The 24,745-nt window shown below is 39.8% G+C and overlaps 2 protein-coding genes across 7 annotated transcripts; one reads left to right on the forward strand and one right to left on the reverse strand.

The window, feature by feature from the left end:
- Positions 1–1,320: 1,320 nt before the first annotated feature.
- On the reverse strand, positions 1,321–6,235 carry LOC125769416 (uncharacterized). Its single transcript, XM_049438136.1, has 3 exons — positions 5,643–6,235; positions 5,148–5,542; positions 1,321–5,073 (listed from the first exon to the last, which is right to left on the reverse strand). Exons 2-3 carry the CDS (start codon positions 5,148–5,150, stop codon positions 1,321–1,323), a joined length of 3,756 nt encoding a protein of 1,251 aa, XP_049294093.1. The 5' UTR covers positions 5,151–5,542; positions 5,643–6,235.
- Positions 6,236–6,986: 751 nt separating this feature from the next.
- On the forward strand, positions 6,987–23,412 carry LOC125770028 (LIM domain-binding protein 1). 6 transcript variants are annotated; one of them, XM_049439190.1, is made up of 11 exons: positions 6,988–7,145; positions 9,129–9,221; positions 9,799–10,119; positions 16,701–17,454; positions 17,538–17,628; positions 17,692–17,794; positions 17,871–18,043; positions 18,234–18,446; positions 18,733–18,868; positions 19,189–19,322; positions 19,484–23,412. In XM_049439190.1, exons 3-11 carry the CDS (start codon positions 10,113–10,115, stop codon positions 19,775–19,777), a joined length of 1,905 nt encoding a protein of 634 aa, XP_049295147.1. In that variant the 5' UTR covers positions 6,988–7,145; positions 9,129–9,221; positions 9,799–10,112; the 3' UTR covers positions 19,778–23,412. The 6 variants fall into 6 exon arrangements, with proteins under 6 accessions (XP_049295149.1, XP_049295151.1, XP_049295147.1 ...); XM_049439192.1 differs by lacking the exon at positions 9,129–9,221 and having other exon boundaries at positions 6,987–7,145; positions 19,189–19,319; XM_049439194.1 differs by lacking the exon at positions 9,129–9,221 and having other exon boundaries at positions 6,987–7,145; positions 18,733–18,856; positions 19,189–19,319.
- The last annotated feature ends 1,333 nt before the right edge of the window (positions 23,413–24,745 follow it).

A 24,745-nucleotide genomic window follows, 5' to 3' on the forward strand; every position in this document is an offset into this window, starting at 1 on the left:
GCGACTGATGTGAATTTTCCGCATGAGCGGGGTTACATTTTGCCGGTGTTGCAGGAGGATCCTTTGAATATTGCTTCTTTATGGGTTGATTTGGTGTCACCTGAATTGCGCTGTGTGGACAAGCGTTTGATTCTGATGATGTTTTTCTCGATCCGGCCAGCGGTTCCATGTTATCAACAGTTTGTTCTATGGCTATAGCTACATTAGTTTGTTCTACTTTTTCGTTTGCTGTTGAATTATCTGTAACTTTCACCAACGCTTCAGCTTCCAAAGATGAATCAATTTTGTCAGAAGCAATCTGCTCACTACTCTCATTACACGTCACTTTTTCCGCTGCGTCAATACCGGTGTTATCCTTATCCTCAATCGTTGTAGATTCCATTTCAATTAGCGTGTCTTCTTGTTTTCGTCTTGATACTACAACAGATGGTGTTTGTTTTTGTTTTTTCAACAATATTTTGTTTTTGGAGACATTTTTACCACGCGGTGAATGTCTCATTGATCGCATCGCTACGGATGGTTGACGAATAGAAGCCGATGTTGGTAGCAAGCGCTTACCACTGCTGCGCAACATTCGGTGGTGTCCATTGGTCGTGGTTAATCTTACCAATGGATGTTTTTGTCCTTTTTTCCACAATAACATTTTGTTTTTATTGATCGTCCCTACAAGCTTCCCTCTTTTTTTGTTCTGTTTTTTTCTAATCGCTGTACCTTTCTCTAAAATGTGCGTAGATTCTTTGGAGCTTCTTTTACCATTTGTTGTATCCTCTGAGGATGGAGATGCTTTTTTGCAAGTTGTTTTTTGTGTCTTGTTTGACGATACAGGCAAACCACTAGTAGCAGACGATGAAAAACCTTGTCTTGTTCGTAATTTAGTAGAAGCAGTATTATGTGAGATTTTTTCCAGTTTTGTTGAAGATATTGAGGAAGTTGACAAATCCTTATTACTATCATTATTGTTACCATTGTGAACGGGAGTAGTATCATCTGATGAAGGTTGAGTCACGACAGATTCGCCCAAGAGTAAAGATGAAAGTTTTGTTACTTGTTTTGATGTAACAGAAACGGTCGTAGAACAAAAATTCTTCCTTCCCGCCACTCTAGATCGCTTGTTAATTTGCTTCGATGACGGAGAACTTGTTTGACGACTGTTGCGTTTTGCCGGAAGATTTGCCAGAAGTTTTTTTACTATATCACCTGAAAAAAGGCCATTAATTTGCGCAATTATTGTAACACATTATTTCATTTTTACTTTTAAATAAAGTCAACTAAAGAAGAAAAGATATGCTTAATTGCGATAACTGTAACAAACACTGATGCTTAATACTTACTATCGTTCTCTTTTGGTTTTGGTGATCTGCGAACCTTTTGGCTCGATTTCACTTTTGAAAGATCGTTGCTGTTTACGGAGCTGTTGTTGCTGGTAAGGCTGCTGCCACAAGTACTATCGCTGCTAGTGCTAAGGTTGCTGCTGAGGTTAGTGCTGTTTAAACTTGTGTTCGATGCAACCACCCCATTCAACCCATGCGTTTCGTCTACAGAAGAAGACAATGAGACGTATCCTGTCGATTCCATTTTTTCCACTACGTTTTGTTGAGGTTGAACCATTCGCGGTATCGTTAGTATAGTTGGGGCACAACTAGCACCGCTCCGATTACCACCTCTTCTGCGTTTTGCACGACGATACTTCATGCGCTTTTTCGCCTGTAACCACACATAATCATTGGAACAGTGGAGAATGTGTGCGTACAAGAGGATCTGATTCTGGCATTCCTTTTGACATTTACTGCATATCACTGGGCCAACACTATTTCCTTCGTCGTCCTCATCGATAGCAAGGGCGGAACATTGTGTAAGGACATTCATAGCGTCGGAGCAAGTATCCATTAGGGTAGTCACCGTAGTGTTCGTAGAATGTCGAGACGACGACGACGACGAAGCGCTGGTTGATGTTGAAAAGGAGGTAGCTTCGTTCGACGAAGAATCTTCATTTTTAATTTCCCCAACAGTTATTCTACAGACTCCTGCGTGTTGAGGATTCATGCCGTGCATCATGGCGCTGTTCATGATACGCTCGGGATTGCCTAATCGCATACAATGCATCCGATGCATCATCAATGCAATGACAGGGATGAAAAAATGCTTGTACAATCTTTTCTCGATGAGCTCGCGACCAACGATTTCGTAGAATGTAGAGTGCACATGAGGATGGCGAAAGATTCTATGTTCTTCTACTTGTTTTAGAGAGTTAAATTTCGCGCCACAGCCATAACAAATGTAACACCTAGGCCGGGCCCACTCTCCACTTAACACTACAGGCGAATGTTGATAGTGCCTGTTCAGCTGTATTAGCTGTAGATTGTTCAGGAAATCCGAATTTTTATTCATGTTATGTGTGTTTGAATGGTTTGACCATGGTACGAGAGCCGAACATTGCACAGGAGGTACGCTGATCACGTCTTTATCGTCCATTAGCTCTGTGCTTGAATTCATGGTCTCCTCCTTCGTTATGAGTTCTTCAGAGGGTTCAATCTTTATGATGCGTTGATCATTCTGCTCCAAATCTATATGCGGTAACAAACGCGCATCGAGGATGTGATCCAATTGTTCAACCATTGCCCGTTTTTCATGTCGTAAGGTGGCTCCTACTTCCGCTATTACCAACGGCTCAGCTTTGGCAGTAGAATGCGAGGCTGATGATGCATGTTCTTGACGTTGATCATCAATACTCGATCGTCCATGCTGAAATAGCTCATGTTTCGTTCGCATGGTTAATTGTGTCCACATGTCAAGCTTCGAGAGATCGCGTAAACCGATTGTTGGTTGCTTGATTTTCTTCACGATTCGTCCGTTTTCGTTTACATATTTGTATTTCTTCACAAAGTCCCACTTCCACTTCCAGGAGTTTTTTGTAACAGGTTTTTTCGTTTTCACCGACGACGTAGATGCAACGGAAGCCACAGCCGCCGTGTTCGTCGTTGGCTTCATATCCGTACCATACTGTTCAACAGTTAGCAACGTAGGAAACATCACTGAGACGGCAGGAAGGTTGGTCGCTTCGTGAATTTTACTATCCGTTGATATGGGACTCTTGACGACAGTAGAACGTACCGCCGGTACAACAGAGACTGGACTCATCGGGCTCGGTGCACAGGGTGTAGGTGCTTCCAATTTCCCGTCCAAGTGACAACTTAGATTGTTTTTCACATTTCGTGTGACGGTCTCATAGAAATCTTCGTCAAACACGCCACTACTAGCTGCAGGCATAGGGGTGTTGCCATTGGATACATTGCTACTAATGCCGCCTGTACTGCTACTACCCCAAATACTATTAGCGGTAAGGGAACTATTGTTCATCGCTCCACGGTTATTCAATCCACCCGTAAGGTCACTAATTGGTCCAGTAGATGTGACTGCCGTACCGCCATTTGCTGTACCATCGGATCCTTTTCCTGACGCTTTGCCTGAATCCTGAATCGTTTCTATGGTCGTTTCATCAACGACCGGCGCCATCGAGGTGGTGCTCAGTGTAGAACGGATCGTTTTCAATTTAGTAATTTTATTGTAGCAATTTTGTACCGGCTGCACTTCATCATTTGACAACATGAGGCCTTTCTTCTTTGTCGTAAATTTGCTCAAACATGAAGCCGTCATTGAGGTCGTTGCTAATGTAGAAGATGCGGATAATGTGTCAGATGATAACAGGGAAGCATTTGCATTAGTTGAAGCTGCTGCCAGGAGCCGGCGGCTCTGACGAGGTAATCTGTGCTGTGTAATGCCCAACCGTGACAGTAGCATAGGTTCTGAATTCCTTCTTAACAATCGCTCCGACTTTTTGAAGGCCTTCGTTTTTGATTTGCCACTCTCAGTATCTTTCTGTGCTGCCAGTGCGGTAGCATTTCGCAGCGAGGACCGTAAACAAATGTTCTGTACTGCCGATTCACCCTTGGTACTACTATTGTTTACACTGTTATTTAGAACAAGACGATCCATCGTTTTGGAACTGAGCTCTAATGGCATTGACGAAGGCTCGGTTGCATCAGGAGGAGGAACAGTAGTTGTTTTGAACGCTTTGCAGTTTACAACGCTGACGATTGGCTGTGGGTGGTGAAGAGTGCAATTTTGGCCATGGCTGAAAGCTTTAAGGGCTGCTTTCGACTTTGGCCGTCCGCTATTTGTAGACGGATGTAAAGCTTCCATATGAGCTTCTCGTGCCTCATCGTTCGTAAAACGTAAGGTGCAATGCTCACACGCATAATACCGATCAGAATGTACGGAGATCAGGTGCCTGAACAATTCTGGCAAATTTTCTGACACTAAATTTAGCGTTTTGCTTTTATGGCAAAAGTGGCAACAAGTTGAAACATCCGATCCATTCAGTGTAGTCGACAGTACACGGGCACTGCTACGGCGGTCTTTTGCTATTCGATGAATGCGATCCGTGTGTTTGATCATCAGTTTTTGGCTGCTAAAACTTCGGTCACAGTACAAGCATAACACCTTATATGCCAAGTTATGATCGTTCGGTGCATCATGCGTACTGTCCGAACCAGCGGACGAACTGGTGTTTTGATCTTGTTCACTTGACACCGCATCTGCGGACCCATGGTCAGTAGTAAGATCGTGGTTTTTCTTCATTACGTTAAGCATTCCCAACATGGTTTCCAATCGGTTGAGAGGCAAGCTGCAAATGACGCTAGTGCTCGAAGGATCACTTGCTATCGACATCATTTGTTCATTGTTCCGCATATTGCCCGCACCCTGGCCATGGTTGTTTGACCGTGACGATGACAACGTGGAAGTAGTGCTAACGGTGTCATTTCGATTCGCTGTCAACAGCCGGTGCGATGTCCTGCGTTGATTTTGGATATCCTGATCTAATACTTCCAGTTCCGTTGGCGTTGTTGTTGTAGTGGAGGATTCTTGCATCTTCATGGTGGGTTTCGGAGCGCTTTCTCGAAGACTCGGAATCTCATTACATATGTTCTCTCCCTCGATGCCATTTTCAGTGGTTAAATCCGGTGGCGAAAGTTCAACCTGATCGCCGCCAACTGGTAAGCGTATCATTTTAGTCTGCGGACAAAAGGAGATAATGCGCTGTAAACTAGTTGCAATCTTTTTAAAATGTTACCCCAGAACATATTTACCATTTTGATTAGCTTCACAGGTGTCTGCTTTTAGCCCATTCAATGCAGCATCGGTGAAACATTCAACATTTACCTCACCCGGTCGATGGACTATATTTTTCCCTCTGAAAAATGTATTTTCACATCACATAAAACCTAGTTCGACGATTGCAGTTCCAACATGTTACATGTTTTAATGGTTTAACAACGTAGCTATACGAAACACTTTAGGAGACCCATACGTGAATGTATTACCTACTTCGATTCGGAATCGTTTTGTTTTCCGGATGACAAAATAACGTCACTTCACTGATTCTCATTCAAAAAGCATTCGAAATACACCTTTTGTTAACGCACGGTCTTCACTTCGTTCTTGCCGTTCGATGCACGTCATAGAAAGCAAGGCAGAGAAAATGCTGTATATTGTAACAAAATGTGTAAATCAAAATGCTTCATTTTAAAGGAAAGCGCATGAACAATCTATATATTACGCATACGCATCATATTTATACATACTGACTAAGATATATGATTGCTTACTGCTCCAGATGTAAATGGTGTTTTGTTGTACTTTTTTTTTCTTGTTATATGCTGCTCTGGTACAAACATTTCTTCGCGCACGCACTAACAAACACAATCATTGTTTCTTTTATTTGTGTTTTTTTTCTCTGCTAAGCACTGCTTTCTGTAAACACCCTTTTTCTGAACATATTACATATTCGGATTCTAAAGTCGAAGATTCTGCACATTTGTCATTGCTGGTAACAATGCATTGGTAAATGTTTTTGTTGCCTTCAATTCCGCATGGAAGAAACTTTCTTTCCCTATTGCTTACTTTTGCACTTAGGTCATGCACAATTCTGGTCGGCTGTTGAAAAAAGAAATGGGCCAAAGTTTGCTTTGCAGCCGACTAAAGGGCAAACTTTTAACACATGCATATTTCACATAACGTATGTTGACACATTCCTTACAGCAATAAAAATACGATTTTATCTTGAGCTTTTGACTCTCTTCTTGTTTAATTATTCCACGACGAGCAAAACGGTAGCCATCTTGCTTTTCTTTTACGATTCTCGGTTGTGGTGTGCGTTCCAGTTCGGTACCACAGCACAAAGGGCTGCGGCACAGGACATGGAGCGGAAAAAATAAATTAATTTACTAACACTGCAAAATCCGCGCACGTTAATGAAATTGTCGTGAGTTTTTACAACAACTGTTTCTTTGCTCAAAATACAACCAGCTTCATTCTTCAGTGTTACTTTAAGCTTTCCAGCTTTCTAGAGGTCTACATGTATGGCGATAAAGTGAAAATAATTATTTTATGTATGGAAACAAAAATGTCAATATTTAAACGTCCTGCTTCGGAGCGTTAAACGGCCCCAAATTATGTTTGGTTAAGTTTCATGCATGTAGAAACAAACTTTATGACATTTTTATGAGTTGCGCATTTGCAAACACCTAATTATCCTAAAAATTCAGAACAAGGACAATTTATCGATTATCCTGAATAACCTTTTTCTTCTTCAAGACGTTTGTGAAACTTTCGAAATTGTGATCATGAATAAATGCTTGGTGTGGATACGGCCAATCCGAAAGGCCTGAAGGCCTATTGTGGTGAATATTTGTGGTGAAAGAACGCTCGAGAATGACAGCTCGGAGCTCTGCGATATTATTTCTCCATTGAAAAAAGGAAACCAATTCTTAGTTTGAAACCAATTTTGGCATGCAGGAAGTACATTGTTCTTTTTATTAAAAAGGTTGGCTTAAAATTGAACGATTGTTGATAAATTTTAAGAATGTGTGGGAAATCGCAAGCTGTAAATGTCAGTTGAATGACCGAACGTATCGCGTAGTGCGCAAAAATGACGTTTATCTTCGTGCCCCTATTTCAAAATGGCCACCAGTGTTGAAAAAAATTGATGGCGTCTATGTTGGCGAGTCCGCTCTGAGTGAAATTGTTACCATGATTGAACGTGAAAATACCTTTTAAAATATTGCATAAAGCCGTAATTCTTTCGGGTAAATGTCGAAAGTGTACACGGTGTAGTGGAAAAGTAGTAAGAACGTGTTTTCCCGGACGGTGTAATGAAAAATTTGGGAAATTGATTGAGCTAGTGCGAGGCGTTTGCATGTTGGTTTACGAGGGTGGGGTAGGGAGTCCTAGTTAAAATGTGTTCCTAAACTTTAAATGTACATTGTATGCTAAATGCAATCGCAAAATGCATGATAACGCATTCGATGATGTACATTTTTCATTTTTTTGTGATTTATAGTAGTGCCGTGCTGTGTATAATGCTTTGGAAGATAATAAAAGGATGCAGAATAATGAAACCAAGCTGCGGCTAGCAAGGAAATGAAAGATTTTAGTGCCGTTCACTGCAAAGCGTTTATTTCGTAATATAGCTCGGATAGTGTTTAGCACATATTCGATTTGTTTTGACCTGTTATATTGATATTCATATTTTGGACACAATAGTCTACACCACATTGGATGGAACGGAAAATAACAAAAAAAATGTGGAGGTGTCAATTTCATTATATTACTAGCTAATGCTAAGTCTTCACCATTAGCATTCAATGCGTGCATAAAAAAAGTGATTCGATCTATTTGTTTTTAATTTAAATCGCCCATTTTTCACTAAAAAGCGAGTTGTATAAATTGCTTTAACTAGAGTTTGAATAGAATATTGCTCCGTCATATTTGTTTTGGTTTGGTGACAAAGTGGAAATTGGTGAAGCTTATCACAATCGAGAACCGTAAAGAAAGTTTGGTTGCGTTATGGATTTAGTAGCCCTGCGTTAACGCAATGTCGCGATGGAAGCAATAGTAGTGCTATCTATAGCCAATTGTTCTGACCGGTGTATGCATCAACAGTAGGCTGCGACGCGTTTGATATTCGACTTCTATTTTCCGTCCATCTCCGTTGCTCGGATAGCCGATCTTCTTCAAGCCATCGTATTTAATACATATAATTGTGTGCGTGCGAGTGTGTTGCGTTTTCTTTTCAATTGACATCGGAGTGTGGTACTGAGACAATCGTCGAATCCCACATATACCATCATAAACGCGCACGCATGCCGTTGATGGGAAAACAATACCCATGCCGCAATATACATATGTGTGTGTGTGTGTGTGTGTTTTCTAACAAACGTTTCTAATGCGCGTGTATGTGCGATGGTGTGTCTCGCGGGAGCTTGTATTTCCTGTGGCCCCTTGTGATGTGATTGCACGGCTATGTGAAAGTGTTCGTGTGAAGTTGTTAAAAATTGTACCGGTGTTGTGTGTCCCCCCGTGTAGCCCTTAAAAGTAATGCATTCTTTTGCAAGAGTGAAATAATTTTTTAAACAATATTTGAAAAGTTGATAATACTTTATAGGGATACGCAGGCGGTTTACGATTCTAAAAACAATATGTATTAACTAAAGTTATCTCACAATAGGTATGCTCCTATAACGCACCTTATATAGGAATATAAAAACGTTCAGACTACGCAAATATTAACTTTTCTAGTTTAGAAGGTAAATGCACCACAAGGCTAATACTAGGTGAAACGAAATTTCATTCTTTCGTGGAACGCTGGGAAGTTTGTAATATGTTATCATGCATTTGCTTTCGGTCTGCGGTTGATTGTTGATTTTGGATGGTCAAGTGGTTTGCTAATGCCGAAACTGTTTTGACTTATAATCGTGTTTCGTCAGCTTACTTTGCTATAAAATGTGTGTATGCTAAATATTATGTAGCATATTCTTTTCACCTTCTTATCCGTATGTTCACCATGGAAATCTGTTCGTCTCCTTTATTCGTGTATGATTCGATTTAAATGCGCCTGTGGTTCACCTTTTCTCGCCTCTTTTTTTGTCTCTCTGCCTTTGTTTTCCTTTCTCCCGCTTGCTCATACGTTTGTTTTATAACATTCTCTCTCTCCCACTCGCAAGCTGATGCTGCTTTTTGTATTTTTTTTTCTGCTTGTTTGCTGTGTCCGCCTGTATACTTTCACACAGTTTCCGTCGATGCGCATACCAAAATCGCAACAAAAAAAAAACCGGTGCATAGCGGTATGACTGACAGTAGTAGTGCGTATGAGATCTTCAAAGGTATTAAATAAATATTTCTTATTTAATTTTAAGATAGCAGTATGGCGCCCAATCATACTGCTTTTAGAGTAGGACACAGTTTGGTTTAATGTTATTTATATTCAATGTTTATTATTTTTCGATAAATACTTTTCTCATGCAGATCATTCATGTGTATTGACACTTGGTTTACTATCACGTGAAATACTGTACTTGTATATTTGAGAATTTTATTTTGATATAGTACTTAGTTACTTACTTCGGGCGGCCACACGACATGACTGGGTATCAAAACTCATGCGATCCGTTCCTCCATAGCAAGGACCGACTATTCGGCTACGTGGTAAAAATAAGTCCACTAAGCCAGGAATGGCAAGCAAGCCCTATTAGAGGTTGTTAAGCCAAGAAGCAAATGCTAAAAAATTTATATAGAAAGGCATATGCATTTGAAATCGATAGAGTTCGATTATTAGAACTGAACTGAAAATTAGTATTTCATTTGATAACGGTAGTAGCAGTGATTGTGTTCATCGTAAAATATTACTTTTAAAACGAAACATTTTAAATACTATATATTTGTGTTTAATTTTCCTTTCAGTGTTAAACTAAATTTTTGTTTGACAATAGTGTGAAAGCTAAAGACTTACAACAGTAGCAAAAAACAAAACAAAGTGAAATAAAATAGTGTGTTGTGTAAAGATAACTTATGCGAAGCATATAACGAAGATCGATGCAACATACGGATACTAAGCCAACAATACTGTGCTAGCCGTGTGCATGTGTGCTAGCGTCAACAATTACGTTTGGTTGTGTTGTGTTGTAACAGTACGGGACAGGCTGGCGTACCGTGGTCGGTGCTGGTGCACACTCCTAGGAACTGACATTCTTCCTCAGTAGTTCCGATTTTAGAATATGATAGGTAAGATTACATTATTATCGTCTTATTATTGTGGTTTTATAAAGACAGGTAGACAATGGTAAGGTATATAAATACTTTAACGTTACATTTACTATAATTCTGTAATATCTCGCATCAGAAGCGTTGATAAAATTGTATACTAAAAATATTTATTGTAATTTTCACCGAGAGTTGCCCGGTGCATTAGTTGATAATGTTGTAACTCTTCATTCGAAAGGAGCGGCACCTCAAAATAGTGGTAGGTACTCCGGAGCGCAATCATGCATTCACTTCGATTCCGGAGTTGTACCTTAAGATTACTTTAGTTTGTACTCCGTATTACACCAGAGTAGAGTGTAAGCCAGATTTGAATTCAATATCGACTCCTGTGTTCATTTCGGTATTTGCTGTAGTTTCGACTCCGAATACGACATCGGAATAAAATCTTTTTTTCAGCCGTGTATCCAAAAGGTTATCGTGGAAATTTCCTCATATTTTGTGAAATTTTGCAAAAAAATTTAAGACGACACTAGTTTTTGAATGATTTTTCTTTTGAGGATTTTTCGAATTTTCGTTTTCCAAAGTTCAGACAAATATGATCAAACGAGGTTGTATTACCGTAAAAACGAATAAAAAAACAGCATCATGGAAATAGGAATCGGTTGTAAAGCGGTCGATGAAGAATGATTTCATGTAATGGCTGTAGATTAGGCATGCGCGTATTGAATCAGAATCGTTCGTTTCGTTCCAATCTTTATGCTGAGTGAGCGAGATCCGCACAATAGAATTATGAATGACGATTCTTTCGCACACCAACCGTACGGCGACAGCTCAATGTGAGTATGGTTCAGTTTGCCGACTACACATACGAATGCTCTTTACTCGTACTGAAACTGCCAGTAACACACGTACCAACACATTAGCATGTTCAGTTGTGGTCGGTTAACATTAGTGATGGGAACTCCGGAGTGGATTCAAGAATCCACTCCGACTCCGACGTATAAAAACCGGAGTATATTCCGAAGTAATTGCTCCGGATTAATCCGGATTTAACTCCGGAGTTACTCCGGAGTTACTCCGGAGTTACTCCGGAATGTCTCGGAGTCGGAGTAATCCGACTACGGGAAAGTTGAAGATTTACCCATTAGTACTTCACATGTGTAGTCAAAAAACTGAATGATCTACAGCGCCTCACGGACGACGTGCGGAAGAACTGCCGCCGCCAGCTGGAGTTGGAATCAGAAAGACTCCGGCAGAAGTGGGCGGGTGGGAGGTGCGGTTCGACTCCTGCTAAATCTGGTCGAGTCCGTCTTCATCCGACTCGAACGGAGTTGATCGAACTAGATCGGACTCATCTGGATCCATCCGGAATCATTCGGAATCGATCGGACCCATTCGGACTCAGTCGGATTCGATTAAACTCGGAGCCGACTGGACTCGCCGGAGTCAATTATGATGTTTAGTCGGAGGCGGAACCAATTTTCCATACTCGGAGTCGGAGTACATCCACGATTCCACTCTGGATTATACATCACTAGCTCAGTTCACAACACTGATCGAACTGGACCGCACTAAATCCTTTAAAAGAAGAGTTTGTCCCATGTCTACTGTAGATCCTATTTTCATAATGCTGTGAAACTAGACATCCATCTAAAGGGTGACCCCGAAAGTATAAGCACGATTTAAAAATTAGATAAAAAATTAAATCTGTTCCAGAAACTTAATGTTTATTTGATAAACAGTATTTGCGGTGTGTTCTGGACTATTTTCCAAAAAAATTTTTTTTTTAATTCAATGGTATGCCAATGATCGCACTTTTGATCTGACGCCTCCCATCATGTTCAGCACAGACTTGTCCTAAACGATTTTCGACTCTTTCTTCCAGTCTTTTTTAAAACTATCGATGTTGTCCGCAGCTTTAAAATGTTTTCTCAAATGTGCCTTGGTTAGCGCCCAAAATAACTCAATCGGTCTGGCTTCAGGGCAGTTCGGGGGATTCATTTCTTTCGGCACGTACCGTACCTCATGTTTTTCATACCATGCGATCGTGTCTTTGGCATAGTGAACATAGGCCAAATCCGGCCAAAACAACACTGGACCAGCATGTTTTCGTATCATGGGCAGCAAACGTCGATTCAAACACTCCCGGATGTAGGTATCGGTCCTCATCGTCTCCGTTATCACAAACGGTTCGGACATCATCCCGCATTCGCAAATGGCTTGCCACACCATCGCCTTTTTCCGAATTTTTCGAGAAATATAGATTTGTCGGCTTCTTCGACATCTTGGCATATTGACTACCCGGAAGAGTTTTGCAGTCAAAATTTACGTACGACTCATCGTCCATCACGATGCATGAGGATTGGCGACACAGCAGCTTGTCGTACAGCTTCCGAGTCCGATATTTAACGCATGCGGCCTGCTTTGTACTCCGTTTCGGTTTCTTTTGTTTTTTATATGTTTTTTAAATTCAATCTTGCCTTGGCACGTTGGACGTTAGTTCTTGATGTACCCAGTTTTTGAGCCACATCGCGAATGGAACTTTCCTTTCTTTGCTTGAACGCTTTTGCTATTTCCCGGTCCAACTGTTGATCGACAGGACCAGGATTTCGGCCACTTTTCGAAGCATCCTCGAAGCTGGACTCCTCCCGAAATTTTCGGATGGCGGTTCGTACGGCTCCGATACTCACACCTTCCGATTTCGCTAATTGACTTAGCGAAATGTTAGGAGTCGAGCACCATTTGTGCACAATGCTTTTGCGCTTTTTGACGGAAATATCTCGCATTTTAACAGACGCTATTGAAAAAAATAGTTTCAATGCACTAGCTAGTAGCTTTGAATGTAAACAATCAAGCATATCAAGAATTAGCTGTTTTACGTCATCCCTTTACTAGAAACGTCATTTAGAAATCGTGCTTATACTTTCGGGGTCACCCTTTAGTTAAACTTTAATTATGTATAACACTATCTCTTGTGTTCTTGGTGAAAATTGGTGGTTCAATGTGGTTGACAAATGATTAATACTTTATTTCCTTGGTTATTGAAAGAATGCTGAAGTGAAATGAAAAAAAATATTGACAGTTAAAAATTAGCTGGTAAACCTTGTATCTCTCAGCCGCAGTCTTTCGATCACACACCAACGTCGATCGATGAACCAAATTTCCAATAAAGCAATATCACTGAGAGAAACTGAGAGAAAGAGAGAGAGAGAGAGAGAGAGAGAGAGAGAGAGAGAGAGAGAGAGAGAGAGAGAGACGTTTTAAAACTAAAACAATAATTCACGGCGACAATGTCTCCTCTCTTTTCGTCAGCGACAACAAACAGTGTGTGGTAAATGCTACGTATTTCATGTAATTGTAATCTTTGTTTAAAAGTGTTGTTTTATCAATTCAATGGAATATGATAAATGTTGTATTGTTGTATTAAGAAAAAAAAATGTAAATAAATATTTTATCAATTAGAAGAACGAGATTCAAGGGTACTCTCTCTCTCTCTCTCTCTCTCTCTCTCTCTCTCTCTCTCTCTCTCTCTCTCTCGGCTTTAACGACCTTACAGGTCACGCCGGCCATTTCTGGCTTACTAGACTTATTTTTACCAAGTAGCCGGATAGTCAATCCTTGCTACGGGGGGACGGTCCGGATGGGATTTGAACCCGGTCCGGCCGTGTGGACTGGCGCCGTTTATCACATGCACCATCGGGCCGCCCTAGGGTACACACTACGCAATAAACGAACAATTGACCGTAGCTGAAACAAAACAAGTATACAGCCAAACCTCCTTGGTAAACTACAAGTTATGTGCATTTTAGTTCTTCAGTATGTTATTTTCATTTGCAATGGCACACGAAAAGTGTACTTTTATTAAAAAAAATCGCAAACAAAACAAATGTTTTGTTTACATTCGGAACAGTTGAGACATCGGATTTGTCAAAACAATTCCTCAAAATTTGACTCATAAAGTTTTTGAAATTTTTGTTGATGGGCCAGGTTTTCGTCAAAAGTCAAATCACTCAAAATCACTCGTGAACTACTGAGATTTTGAGTTCTGAGTAGTGATGGGTCATACGATTCACAGGGCTGTTACAGCTAGCGCGTATTTTGCGTTTGGCGCGGATTTTGCGTTTCGCGCGGATTTCGCGCGTTTTTACTCTTTATCGGCGCGGATTTTGCGTAAATGTATAAAATAACGTCTAAAATCGTCATTATTTTTACTTCAGAGCAAATCTCCTCATAATCAAAATCGAAAAATTGCCCATTTTATCAATTCTGAATGTAGTGGACGTAATGGGAAAGCATACTCATTTTGTTTGTAGGACATACGATGCAAAAAATGATTAAATGTTTTGAACACCTATTTTCATCTTTGCCACTCACAAAAAAGTTTCGCGCTGAAATTTTCCAATATGGTTGAGTGTGTCATATTTCTCGCTCTGGCCAACTTCTAGCTCTGCCGCATATGATTTTAAACAAATAAAGCGAGAAAGCGTGCGGATTTGTTGGTAGTTTGGTGAATTGAAGAATTTCATTCGTACGGAGAAGCAGCACGATGAAACGAATTTACGAATTTATAATTTATGAAATTCCAGCATATTGGTAGTGCCAGGCACAGAATATGGAATAACTATTAGTTTTGCATAGTACGTAATGATGAACTTTTACCAAATATTTTGTTTATTAACTTTGTGGATTCTAGAAATTGACAGTGTTAGAAAATTTCGTTTTTTGGAAATTTGCTAACTAATAAGACTTTTTTTTGCCGAACACCGATCAACAGACGTGGCTCCCAGGGGGCAAAAAAAGATATTTATTTGTATCCGCAGACGTTGCCTGCGACTTTTATGCATTTTTTGAAAACTTCTTGTTTTTATCCTTCTTTTCTCCTGCTTGTGACAGGTCGTTGGGGCATTGTCTCCCTGGGAAATACAAGGTGTAGACTTAACAATTTGTTGGACCATATACAAAGCGGTTATTCAATTAATCATCATAGAGGGTAAATTAACTACATTTTGTTTCAAATCTTCCAACATCGGGTAAAAATAAAACTATAGATGTTATTCTATAATACTGAGTACGTTTTTTTCATTATCAATACCTTGATTCAATAATTCTATGAGTTACTTTCGTACTGGCGCGGATTTGAAAATCTGGCGCGGTTTTCAAATGGGTAGGCGCGGATTTCGCGGTTTTAAAATAGAGACTTCTGTAACAGCCCTGCATATGATATAGTAATACGTAATGATGAACTACCACCAACATTTTGTTTATCAAAAAAATTTTGGAAGGGCTCATGTATGAAACGAGGTAGTAAAATTCGTTATTATTATCGTGTTATTATCAAGCAAGTATGTTACATTGCTAAGCAATTGGGTAAAATTATCTCTTCGACTTTCTTTAATCCACTGTCTAAACCCAAATGTTTGGTTTCAAAAACATTGTCTATCTTTTCAACCTCATAAACTTTGCCCAACCAACCCGATTTAAAAATTCGTAAATTTGATCAGAATAAAATTATTGGTTTCCAGAAACCTGATCAGAATAGAATAGATTAGAACTTAGCAGAATAGATCTCTTTAGGAATACAAAATTTAGACGTACATTTTTTTGCCCCATAAGCGCATAAATCTGTTATTCATTTGAAAAGCGTATAGGGTTAATTTACTATATTTTGTTACAAATGTTCTAACCTAAAATAAAAATAAGACTATTGGTTTCTTTCTATATTACTGAGTACGTTTTTTTCATTGTCAATACCTTGATTCAATAAGTTCAATGAGTTACTTTCGTATTGGCGCGGTTTTGAAAATCTGGCGCGGATTTCAAGTGGCTTGGCGCGGATTTCGCGGTTTTTAAATCGAGACTTCTGTAACAGCTCTGGATTCATTTCATGGCTCGACCCGGAATCGGGTGTAGCAGAATCGGAATCGATTTCAACTCGTGGATGCAGCGGGTTCGGGCTGACACGTAAATATAAATAGGATCAGTAGTTCCGACCCAAACTCGCTGTACCAACGGGTCGGAGTCGCTTATAGTAGCTTGCACCTACCGGAATTGTTGCACCTGTTGAACCTACTGAACCTACTTCGACCTGAATCCAACGATCGAAATCGTTATACCCACTGGTCGGAGTAGCTTATGGTAGCTTGCACCTGCCGGAATCGTTGCACCATCTGTACCTACCTGTATCTACGGGTCGCTTCGGGTCATCTATAGATGGGTCCGACCCGGTAGGTTCGGGTCAACTGGCCCGTCACCCGTTCTGAGGAAATTCTCAACCGCACCGGGACATGGCATTACATCCTCACGGTGTTGAACTGTCATTGCTGGCTTTCCTTGAACTGATTTAGCTGTAGCTGTGTACTGACCAAACAGTACATTAACTACTGTACAAACCCATAGGCAATCAAATATTTGTCATTCTTTGCAATTATTTTAGGAATAGATGGCAGCATGCGTAATGTATCCTTGTTTTAGTTGCTTTTAGTTAAACAAAATTAAATAACAATGCAACATGATCATGGCTAAAACAAATTGAAAAACAATTTAAAACATTTCAAACAACTAAAAACATATTTGTTTTGCCTGGTTTGTTCGTGTATTTTAAGGTTTAAGCCGCCGTGGAGTTAATGCAGGACCGTCATTGAGTTTACCGTCTACACTGGAGGATTCTACTAATAACTGGAAAGGAACGCCTTCGGGTCCATCTGATCCCTCACAGCAAGGTGCTGGCCCAGGAGGAGCCGGAGGTCCGGGTGGTCCTGGAATTGCTGGTAATGGTGGTCCCGGAGGTCCCGGAGGGCCTGTGGGCCAGGGACCTGGTGTAAACAATTTTGGCGGTCCTGGTGGAGGCAATTTCGGAGGTCCAGTGTTTCCGGCCGCAGGTCAAGGTTCTCCAGCTGGAGGATCTGCCTCGAATAGCTATCAGAACCTACCACCCGGAACTGGTTCGAACACACCACAATATACGGCATCACCTGCACCGTCGGGATCCTCTACCCCCGGACCTGGTCCACCACAGAATGTTGGAACTGGCTTTCCTCCTCCAAATGCGGGTGGTCCAACAGGACCGGGTGGTCCATACAATGGTCCCGTAGGCGGTGGTCCAGTAGCAGTAGGTCCTTTTAGTTCTCCCTCTGCAAATGGTCCTCAATTCGGACGGCCAGGTAGCTCCGGATCTGCTTTCGGAAGCGGGCCTCATTTTACATCACCGAGTGGGCCAGGTAACTTTGGTGGCCCTCAGTTCGGCATACCACCAGGTTCACCTTTTGGCCATGGGCCAAATGGAGCGAATATGGGCGGTCCGATGGGACAAGGACATCTAATGGGAGGCCCACAACCTGTGGACCGTATGGATCAAAGGTAACGAATATGTTAGATTTTATTTCAATTTACTAACCACATTTTGCTCTTATATAAATGTATGCTTTTTTTGTAATTTACAGTCAATTGAACGTTCCCAGAAGGCATGCATATTTCGGTCAACCGGACTATAGAATCTATGAACTTAACAAGCGGTTACAGCAGAGAACTGAAGTAAATATCGTAGAAAAGCAGATTGCATTTGATGGATTACTGATTATGGATTGTTTTTTTCAGGAAAGTGATAACTGTTGGTGGGACTCGTTCGCAAATGAGTTTTTCGAAGATGACGCTACATTAACTTTAACCTTTTGTTTGGAGGATGGACCAAAAAGATATAGTGAGCAAACGACTAAACGTGTATGGCGTGACACGTTTGTGCTAATGAAAAAAATGTTTATTTTTAATTATTGCAGCTATAGGACGCACATTAATCCCACGATATTTTCGGAGTATTTTCGAAGGCGGCGTGACAGAGTTGTACTTTAATTTACGACATTCGAAGGAATCGTTTCACAACACATCAATTACACTCGATTGTGATCAATGCACTATGGAAACGATCCACGGGAAACCGATGTACACCAAGGTAAGATATTGTGCGATAATAAGGACGCAAGAATTAGGGTTATTTTGCTATGCAGTTGATGAGATATAATACTGAAACATTTTTGTTGTTGCTGGTTTCGTAAAGATATGACTATAGCAAATTTATGAAATGAATACTTTTAACAAAATAGAATTAAAACAGACGTCTAATTTATTCTATTTTTCCACAGGTACTCACTGAAGGAAGGCTTATACTGGAATTCACGTTTGATGATCTAATGCGGATAAAATCTTGGCACATGGCAGTTAGAACCCATCGAGAACTGATACCACGATCAGTCATAGCACTGCATAGTCCTCAACCAGATCCTGCAATGCTTGAACAATTGTCAAAGAACATCACTAGACAAGGAATTACCAATTCAACATTAAATTATCTGCGCGTGAGTGGTGATGTTTTTAATGAACAACCCTATCGACATAATTGCCTTACGGTCAAGATCCTCGTTGAAATGGCAACATTCACAATCAAAAGCACTCTACTTTAGTAATTCCATAAATGTTAAATCCTTCCTTCCTTTTTATTATTCGAAGACAAACGGTGGCACTTAGGCTCTTATTCTATTCTGTACATTTTACGTATTTCTTTCATTTGTCTCTTACATGATAATCGATGGCATCTATAAACTATATTCTTTGGTGATATCCGTTGGCAATTCCAATCATCAGTTGTGTGTGATACTGGAACCGATGCAGGAGCTGATGTCCAGACATAAAGCATACGCGCTTAGCCCACGGGATTGCTTGAAAACGACATTGTTCCAAAAGTGGCAACGGATGGTCGCACCGCCGGGTAAGAAAGGAGGTACTTTTTTGTCCATAGTCTGTGTCCATTATAATGTCCGTTAATGTGTCAAGTCCATTATAATGTGGCAGTGACGGCTTGTGAATGATGATTTAGTGTAAATGTATCACAATTGTTGTTTGTTTTCTTTATTTTTTTGTTTACGCTTCTTACAACACTTTTGCCAGCTCCTAGCGTAACTGCAGAGAGTTTGATCCTTTCTTGCATTAGTACACTAATAATATAACATTTCATTACCGTTAAACGCTAATACTGTACATGTTGTTCTCTTTTCTATTCGATGGCATCTAAAATTAAACACTGTACATCTGAATATCTAGATGCACAACGTCCAGCAAATAAAAGGCGGAAACGTAAGGGTTCCAGTTCCGGCGCAGGAGCAGGTAACGCAGGTCCACAAGTTCCCAGCAAAAAACGTTCACCTGGTCCAAATTTCTCGCTGGCGTCTCAGGTAGTGAGTTGATTTTCTCGATTTCTAAAAAATTTATTAGAACTTAAATATCTTTGCTAAACATCCAGAAACATAATTCTAATACCTATGTTTTACTACTAATACCTATATTTTATTTCGCTGCTCTTCGTAACTGCGATCCCATCGCGTCGGATTGTGCAAAGGATGTCATGGTGGTTGGAGAACCATCTCTGATGGGCGGTGAGTTTGGTGATGAAGACGAGCGATTGATCACCAGGCTTGAAAATACGCAATACGACGCTGCCAACAATCTTGAGCACGATGGTCACAATGCATTTGGTGGAGGTGGCGGCGGTGGGGGCCACAACGATGGTGGTCCTATGAGTGGTGGTCCAACTTCGTGGCAGGTCGACCGGGGAGGTGGCGGTGGCGCTGTAAACAATTCCGGTGCTGGTGGCCAGGATGGAGGAAAAAAGAGTCCGTCTGTGTCTCAGTGACAAATGTAAAATCCAATGCACAAATCTCTTAATATATCCGCGTACCGTACGGATAAGAGCAATCCAAGTGCATTGGCTCATTATTACAGCAAATCATCGCTATTGTAACAGTAAGTAAAGTAGCGGAATATCAGCTGCGTAAAAAATTAGGTTCAAACAATGAACAAGTATATTTGCATATTTCCTCAACGGGGTAAATCTTGAAAAGGTATAATAGCAAGGGCAACAATGAGGTTTACTGGTTGTACACAAGAAAAAAAATGACAGATATAAAAATTTGAGTTCGATTTCCTTTTCACCTAAAAATTTGGTATACCGCGCTCTGCATCTCTGTAATTCCGCGTAAATATACTATACACGAAACTGAACGCAACATATTTCGAGCAACATCACCCATTACAATTGCTTCTGAACATCCAGGTATGCCTATGGTGCAATAGAATTGTTTGCTCTCGTTCTAAGAGCGAAAAAAATTAGGCTTCAGAGAGTTCAGGAAAGCTATTTCACTGGTTGAGGAGAATTCTGCCGTGTTACCAAACTACTTATTCTTTTAGATATTCTTTCTATGATCCTAAAATCGACAACCGCTACCAAACTGTTAATGTGCGAACCACTTCGTTCGCATATTATCGTGTATTATTCGATGCATGAGTGTGGGGTGGAAAGAAATGAAATGGAAATCAGGAATTGCCGTCTTAATTGTTTTAAAATAGTATATTATTAATTACGCAACAAAAACGACACATATTAAGGATAAGGATAATAAACGTTATTGTAGCAGATGAGATCAGATGAGTGTGCTGAACAGAAGAAATAATTGCTAGCGTACAATGGGTGCAGCTATTTACACTCTGGCGAAGTCTTTGAACTCTTCTAGCCAGATTCGTCTTTCTGTTAAGGCTAGACAGACACGGTTAAGCAAGGTGAGGTATGTAGAGAGCTAAACTTCTTATAGTGTATACATGAACTATAAATATACATAAATGGATAGATAATGTGCGTGTGAAGGCGTTTGCTCTAGTAAGCAAATTTCATTCGGACCATTTATCCAAAAATACCTATACGCCACTGTGTTTAAATGTGAAACATGTGGATAATTGTCTATCTTTTCTTCCTTTGCTTTTGAAAATGAACTAAAATGTGAAAACTTTCGAGCAATACAATTGGCACACAACCGTAAGCAAGGAGTAGGAAGTGTTTACAGTGAATCATCATAGGCAGAGATAATTTAGTTGCTGATGGGTGCGACTTTAGTCTTGTGCTTTATTATGCGGCACATACATAAAAGTCTGTCTAAGTCTGTGAATCACAATTATTTGTTGTTGGTTTTTGGTGCATGTGGTTCGCCAGAAAATCTGTGCACAAGTCCGATTTGAAGTATCGTGGGGAATTTTCAAGCTAACCTACATGGTAGCTATCCATTCAAATACCGCACACGATAAACCCCCATTATCTCAGTTATCAAAACATTGTCGAACCATTGCATGAACTCTAATACCGCGTCTCATATAAACATGTCGGTCCGAATATGTAGATTGTACATAGTTTTTTAACGCATTGAAGAGTAAACACAAAACAAAAACACTAAATTAGAATTGAAAAGTATCTGAATGGAGAAATTGACAGGATTGCTGATCGATAATTTATTTATATATAATCTAGCATACCCGAAAACATCGCTCTACAAATGTTGCAGCAGCAGCATGAGCATAAATACAATTGTATATAATGCATAAATAGATTGGGTACACCACAGGATATAAAAAATAGCATCAACAGAAAGCAAAATGTTTTGACTTTGTTTCATTCAAAAATTTCAAATAACCTACAAGAAGATGGAATTTAAAATGAAGATTTTATCTAGGTACACACCATCAGAGGGGCATTCTGGTTTGGTCTGCTGGTTTGGTTTTTGGGTATGAAAATGGATCGTATTGCATAGGACATGAATGCGAATAAATAGAGGAATGTGCTGATTTCATTAAATCAACATCCTTTAATATCACGTTCTAATGAATTTTATAGTTGAGAACTGAGCCATGCAGTATGCGTTAAATGAACTGTGTATCCTTAATGGGCAAAATAGGTCTTCGTTTCCTTCGATTTGATGGTAGACCATCACATACAATGGGCAACAGCATTAACTATTCAAAAAATAAGATCGCAAATAGACAAAAACAGATGATAGACTGTAATACAAATTAGGCATGATCTTTGCAGTGCACTGGAAACATCATGGGATGAGGGTAAATATAGTTCTTTTTGGTGATTGGTGTGTGGATCCGTTAAAGATGGTTCCGGAATAGAGAAAACAAAGGAAAAGTAGAACCAGCGATCACGAAGAAAACCACAAAAGTGCAAAAGCTTTTAGTTTGATTCCGTGCGAACGACACAATAATAAGCACTAAAAGATCATGATCAAAACGACTGGAACGATGATCGTATACAATACATTTCAAATGATAAAACCCGAATCTATTGTCTCTCCGATAGTGAGTACGGAATGTCCTAAAAGTATGAAATGAAATTGAAATTGGATAAAAAAAATGGCTAAGGTCGCCCTCATAGTGCCGTGTTAAGCAAGGTTGACTTAAAAATCCACATGTCATGGGATCGAACACAATTTGGACCGACCATCCCAGCGGAGCAAGGATTGGCATACGGCTGGGTAGCATTATATATAATTATATATAAATAAATAAGTTAGGACAGCCGTGACCGGACAGTCTTGGGTCGCTATGCCACACACACAAGTAAAAGGAGAAGAAGAGGTAGAATTGAGTAATCATGGGATATTCACTAAGTGAATCACTCGGGAAAAAACTAGTAGGTTTGCACGTATTACTTCAGATCAATGAGCATAGGTACAAACCTAATGTTTCCAAAGCAAAAACATTGAAATGTTGGCAGATCCTGATGCCAGTGTGAGCATAACAATCTTTTGGTATAACAAATGTAAAAAACATAGCTATTTCACTGATCGTCGTACAGGCTAGGACACCGACTAGTAGCGTTTCAGTGCGGAATACGACATAAATGGGAATAGGCTTGCACCATGGTAAACATAGAATAATAGTATCATCTAATTTAAGGTAAACTGAGGCGTATCTCGACATAAATGCAGCATGTAAAACGAAAGATCTACAATTCAGTAAATCGAAGAGGAGCGAAGATAATGAAAAGGAAAGGATCATAGCAAGGGGTTTGTGAATGCATGGTTGATAGTGTTTACGTGTGGACGATGTAAATGGATGGTGAAGGTGGTATGATTGTGGGTATATGTGCGTGGGTGTGTGTATATTCAACAGGATACTAGCAATCCTGTGAAAAAGCGCATTTCAGAGAAAATTTGAGAGAGAAATAATCATGATTGTCGAGTGTATGTGTGCGCGCGTGTGTGCATGTATGAAAGAGAGATAGAGAGAGAAGTGAAACACGATAGGAAAATTGAAGAAAATCCGAAAAACAACATTGTCAGTATTTGTTATGTAAACAATCAGAAGAAGACAAGAGTGATCATTATGGGCAAATTATTATTTTTACGTGTATATCTCCATATTATTACGAATGATTATTATGACAATTGTAATATAAAGAAAAAAAAAAGAATAACAAAAAATGTTAGTAAATCATGATTTTACGGAAAAAGATTTATTGTGTTGTTGCAACTGTCCTGACAGTCGATTTTCTCGATACATAAGCCATTAAATGCATTAAAAAAGGGACAAAATGATCTGATTTTACATTCTATTAGCATGCCACCTGCTGCTTGGCTAACCTGTCAGAAGTTAAGGTATACTAGTTGTCTGTATATACCTAAGTGATAATTAGACAGCTCTATCCCAGAACTTTACTTCCAGCCGCTAAGGCGAGAACAGGGCCTGCTATTTTTGCCTGCTCTGTGCGGATTAATAAAAAAAAAGATGGGAGTATCCACCGTTTGGAACCATAGTTCAGGCCATCCGAACGTATGAAGCGACCGGAGTAATCAACATAACTTCAAATGGATGACTGAAGGCAATGTGGTCGCGTGACCATGACCGCAGAGACTGACCGAGTGAAAATACTACGTATATAACTTGGTACGGTACTCTCCAGCAGTATTATACCTGTTATAACTACTCCGGGGGTAGAAGATCGAGCGTCCTCGCTTGATCGAGTCTAACTGTATGCCGTGTACATTTTTTTAGATAAACCTACTGATAAACCTACTATCAACAAATGTTTTCCTTCGATGTTGTCTTACGGTTACTTTGTTGAACTTTGCCTTTCGCTTATCCCTGATTCCTTGCCGTTTGTTGTAGACTGATTCACTTTCTTCGAAAGTTGGTTCAGTTTTCCTTTTCACATTTTGTTTTTCAATTCTTTTATGTTGATATTTTTGCAGTTGGAGCATAACATCTTCGAACAACTTATTTCTATCTTTCAACATTTTATCCATTTCAAGTGGCCTTTCGTCGTTTTCTTTTAAACCAAAAAAAAAACTTTAACAGGTTTTAATTTTGTCGCATTGTGAATACTGGAATTGTATAGGGTGGTTGCTATTTTATAAATTTCCTTATAAGTTAAGTCATTATATTTTCCCTTAATACAAAGAAAGTTCTCTGTTAAGGTTGAATGGAACCTCTCCACGATTCCATTTTCTTCGCTATGGTTTGAAGGAGTGTATTGAACATTTACTTCTAATTTTTGCAATAATTCCCTTATTTCTATTGATTTAAAAGCTTATGTTCGACAGCTCGCAACTTAGACAATAGGATTACATTCCGAGGATTATATTAAGACTAATTTACATTTATTTTCAGGTACTCTATTATACTCACTAACTTATAATCTATGCACTAATACTAACTAAAATTGTAATCCATAGTTCTCTCTTTCCTAACGCACGTGTTGCGTGTTGCCTACGCTTAGGCGCAAACAGCTAATTCATTATTACACACCACCATTTTTGGAGTTCCATAGGTT

Source organism: Anopheles funestus, chromosome 3RL, assembly GCF_943734845.2.
Source record: "Anopheles funestus chromosome 3RL, idAnoFuneDA-416_04, whole genome shotgun sequence".
NCBI lineage: Eukaryota > Metazoa > Arthropoda > Insecta > Diptera > Culicidae > Anopheles > Anopheles funestus.